Raw genomic sequence first — 5,136 nt, forward strand, 5'->3', positions numbered from 1 at the left:
AAACCACTTCTTTTATAATTGTCTCTGCATCCTTCCCCCACTTCCCCTCCAATTTCAACTTTGGAACTTTGTCTCTACTCCCATGACATGAGATGAGACCGACCGACCGACTTGAGGCACTAGTTCATATCTTTTTATGCATAATCAAATATAATTATATTAACCTGCACGTACGTACATCTATACTATATTGAAAAATGTTATAGTCTATATATTGAACCATATATATATATCCGCTCAAGGGGCCCCTTATCTCCGTTATATCGTAGGCCCCAGCCTTGATTATCTACGATGGATGATCAAGCGCTAATTAACAGTTAAGTTCGTGAACTAATTCTATCTGCGTTGATTATATTTATTAGCTATCTGTAATTCTTTTAGACATTGAAAGTCTACATTTTTAATTATCACTTTCAATATATGTAAAGACTAATTTTATCTAGCCCTTAATCTACATTACAAAAGTCATTAATTACAGGCGTATTAGATCAATAATGCATTTTGCATTTAGACCAATAACCCCAATGTCCAGTATTGTAACGTCGCTTATGGGCATCCCATTCATTTAAAGCTTGATCCTAGCACCCAAAAGAAAAATATAATACAAACAAGTAAACACAAACTTGAACAGAGGATACATTTATAGATAGATATTCGTATATAATAATCTTAATATATATGTAATACTCTCTCCACCAATCGTGCATTGCAGAAAGCACATTACTCATTAGATTGCTTGGTAAATCCTCAATCGAACAGAACCGTTCAACCAAATGCTGTTTACATATCGATCGGAAGCATGGCCTAAATTTTAAACCTATAACTATGAGAGAGAGAGAGAGAGAGAGAGAGAGAGACAGACAGACAGACAGACAGACAGACACAGATAGAGATAGAGAGAGACAGAGAGATAGAGCAAATGACATTGATAGCACAGTAACCACGCATTCGTAGCTTAGCTAAACTTCATATCTGCAAAACAAGAAGATAAATTGTCAAAGAACCACTTGGTAATCAATGAATTTACTGAAAAAAAGAGAGTGTCTACTTATCCCAATGAACAAGGAGCTACCAAAAAAAAAAAAAGACTTCTCACCGTTTCATACACAAGAAGAATGTCTATTACTAACTTTAACTAGCTTGAGTTAAGAAGGGACTCATGAAGTTTAGACGCTGGGGTAGTTGGTTGGCTCACCAGTTACAATGTCAAGCTGTTTTGACAAAAATATATTTACTAGATGAACCAACGCCTTACCATTTATCGAATTATTTTGTCTTGTTTAATAGTTTCTTTCTTGAATTTATCCTGAGAGACGTTGAGATTTTTAATGATCAGGTTATCAAACGGGATGTATACAATCTACTTTGACATCAGTCTACAGGTTCAAGAAAGTCTCAATACATATATTATGTCAACCTAGTTTACATTTATATGTATGTCTCGTTTGAGATGGCGCAACCGTTTATAGTCCTTATTTGATTTTTAAGAGGACAATTACATACCAGATAATAGAAGGCACCATGCTGGAGTGGCTGAAGAGTGAGGCCCCATTCATCCGTGAGGATGGGCTGACCGGCAGCATTGATCAGCACCGCATCGTCCCCAAAAGCTGCTTGAACACTGAAGGGCTCTGCCGGCAACTCGAATGGCACATCATTGATGAACACGGTCAACTTTGGCACCCCACCCCCACTGCCAGCAGTCACTGGAGAGTCCCCTGCCGGCCTCGGTTCCCCAGTCAATTGCACCCCAGCTCCTGCGTGCAACATTAATAAGGAAGGTGCAAAAAGAAGAAAAATAGGAGGGAAACATTTTTGCGCATCATCATCAATATCCTCATTACATGTAAACAAAAAGCAGCAGTCAAAGCTATAGAGTGACTGAATAAGCAATAGCACCAAAGCCCATGCACACGTTCTCATGACAAGGGGCAGCAAATTCCGGATCTGAAATGACTATTTGATTCTTTTTCTTTGTTAATTTTCGTCTTTTTTTCCTCCTTTCTTGCCAAATTTGACGTAGGAAAGATCCTATTCTTCCCCATTTGCCCCGCCAAACACACATCAAATCAATAGTCTGACCCGCTAATGAAATAATTGAGAGCAGGGATAATGTTTTGCTACTCCAAATTTGTCTAAACAAATTAAACGAACAAACATTTATTCCCCTACCAACTTTTGCCCTACTCTCAAGGGTCTATCTTCTCTTCTCAAATTAGCATATCCATAGTTAGGGTTGGAAGTTTAAGAGCTATGATTCATATACGTTCTCACCGTGGACTTGGTCCAAGGAAGACAGGAATGGGACAGTAACGGTTGCATTTGCAGTAGCCGTGGATGGGACGGCGGTATGAGCACTTGAAGTGGCATTAGCGTTAGGATTCATCTTCACTTTCTTTGAAGCTCCTCCATGAGCCACTATCTCACTCAGCAAGAGACTCCCATAGTGCCCCACCATGGGCTGCCCATGGAATGGAACCTGTGGCTCGGACAATTGGAACCCATGGCTAGAGGGGAAGAGGAATGGTTCCGTGAGGATCTCCTCTTGGGTTGGGAAATATGGGGCTTGTTGGCTCGAGGAGTAGCTCGGGGAATTGTTTGATGCATCGATCATGCTGGACGGGCCCAGAGAGAAGATTGTGCTTGCGGATGATTTGTTTGGGGCACCGGCACCATTGTCTTTGGGGGAGGACTTGTTATCCGAGGAGGAGGAGGAAGAGGTAGGGGCCGCCGAGGCGTTGGTGGCAGACGATGTGGGTGAAGCTGAGGCTGCTGCAGCCGCCGCTGACTGGCGATTCTGCTGCTTGTTTGAGTTCTGGAGGTGGCGGAGCTTGTGTTTGCTCCTCGATTTCCGGTTCTGGAACCAGTAGAAGACATTGGCGTCCCCGACTTGTCCATATTCCTGCAACTGAGCCCTAATTTTCCGTATCTCGTCCCTTGGAGGGTTAACCATCCCAGAGTCGAAGATCGCCTCGAGGATACGAATTTGCTCAGGTTTCGGGTTCCATCTTGGCTTTGGCTCCGGTGTGCGCTCTTCGCATCCTGAAGTTATTGAAAATCAAAACAAATGTTTGCTTTTAACAATTTATAGCTCGAACAAGAATACCTAGAGAATGGATATATTATAAAAAGAAAATCAAAGAAGAACAATTATGTTACTTTCAATATCAAATTCAAATTCAATGGTTGCGAGAGGGCATACACAAGGATATGGGCTAGGGTTTGGTACCTAAACGAACAGCATGACGATAAGTATAAACAATGAAATGTTCCGATGATGGTCTTTTGTAATGGTATGAAGTACAGCTAGCGGTCAGATTCAATTATGTGAGAGTTGTATGATCTTGCAAATGATTCATATGCAATTCAAATAATTACCCGATGAATATTGGCTCCGGTGACATCCAGACGACATGAGAGACGAGTTCACCTCGTGTTGCCATTGATGGGGCTTGGACTTGAACATACTAGGCCAGTGTCTATTTGATGAAGCCATGAGTTGAGTTGGTGATGATGATGAGGAAAAGACTTTGAGTAATTGATCAAGCAGAGAGAGAGAGAGAGAGAGAGAGAGATGCTCTTCAGTTTGTTGCTGAAATTTCAAGCAAAACACATCATCTCTTCTTATAGCCACCTTGCAACCCTGCAACAATATTTTATTTTATTATTCACATTAAATTAAGAAATAAGTAAAATATAAATCCTTCTCACCTCCCAAAAAGACATTAATTAAATCATATATATATATATATGTATATCTCTCAAAATTGAAAAAAAGAAAAAGAAAAAATTATTTATAAAATAGACAAAACCTAGAACAAGAATCCCCTGTGAAAGGATGAACAATAAGGGAAACATAAATAAATGAAAAGCAAAAAGAACGTCGAGAGATGGAGTGAGAGTACACAACAATTATAAGCAGAAACCCATACCTCTCTTTATCAGATTTTGCATAGAAACTGAAAAACTTGAGCCCTACTCAAAGTACAGGAAGGAGGGCTTACAGAGGAGGAGGATGAGATGAAGAACTGATGATGAAGAGGTGGTGGGAGCTCAGTAAACATGGGAGGGAAACCCTACTTGTTAGGGCTTAAATTAGAATCTTCATCAGACTCAGAGAGTGACAGGGGAAGAGGGAGAGGACGTCAATAAATGCAGAGGGAGAGAGTGTGCGTGTGAGTTCCTCATCAGTTCTTTTGTCCGGTTGTTTACTTAATATATCTTCATCTTCATATCTTCGTATATAAGTAAAAAGATTCAATAAAATATTCAAGGAAAAAATTTCAATCGTCTCACAGGACTCGTAGCTAGGGGTCAGCCTGAAAGGGAATCAATATCAGTCAATTGATTGAAAATACCCTTGTATTCTCATCGGAGAACTTCATTAGCCCTAGAATTTTCATTTTCACTCAAAAAAAATGTTTTATAAGAACTAATGCTATTCGTTGTGTCGTCGACATAATTTAGATGGATTAATTAACAATAAAATTTCTTTCGAAAATTCCACCCGAAAAATTTCTTTCGAATTTTAATTATGGTGTTAAAGATCCTCTAGATTTTCGGAGTTTAAAATTACCACCTCCACTATTTTAAATTTTCTTTCACATTGCATAGCATTGATGGAAATATTTTTTTAGATATTTTTTTAGAGCACAAGGTATTCTTGATCTATTGGCTAAGACAAATCATGCTCGGATGTCGGTATATCATTTTCACTTGCCGGTGCAGGTCGCAACGTGCCATAGATTAATGAAACGAAAATGCAATTTCATGTACAAATTTTGTAATAAAAAGTTTATGGACAATAATTGTTAAATTTGTCAACCAGCAAATTGAAACTACTAAGTTCTTTTTTTCCCTCTAACAAAATGAATAAAAATTTAGATTGGCATGGGGTTATTAAATTTGGGGGAGGGGCGATTATTCTAATGGGAAATAAGAGGTTGGTTGAGGAAATAAATAGGGGAGGTGTCTTTGAAAGTCAAGAGAGGGGCGGAATATTGAAAGGCTCTTTTATTTTTGTATTTTGATTGGAAAGCGGTGGAAAGGGGAGTGGTGGAGAGTAATTGCAATGTGTATGTGTATGTGTGTGTGAGAGAGTGTGTGTGTAGGTCATTCTTCGGGCATAGTAATAGA

At 39.3% G+C, this 5,136-nt stretch overlaps 1 protein-coding gene across 1 annotated transcript; it reads right to left on the reverse strand.

Moving 5' to 3' along the window:
* Positions 1–675: 675 nt before the first annotated feature.
* LOC116202956 (WUSCHEL-related homeobox 9) lies at positions 676–3,609 on the reverse strand. Its single transcript, XM_031534593.1, has 4 exons — positions 3,379–3,609; positions 2,275–3,042; positions 1,504–1,757; positions 676–972 (listed from the first exon to the last, which is right to left on the reverse strand). Exons 1-4 carry the CDS (start codon positions 3,494–3,496, stop codon positions 967–969), a joined length of 1,146 nt encoding a protein of 381 aa, XP_031390453.1. The 5' UTR covers positions 3,497–3,609; the 3' UTR covers positions 676–966.
* Positions 3,610–5,136: the final 1,527 nt, after the last annotated feature.

Source organism: Punica granatum, chromosome 4 (assembly GCF_007655135.1).
Source record: "Punica granatum isolate Tunisia-2019 chromosome 4, ASM765513v2, whole genome shotgun sequence".
NCBI lineage: Eukaryota > Viridiplantae > Streptophyta > Magnoliopsida > Myrtales > Lythraceae > Punica > Punica granatum.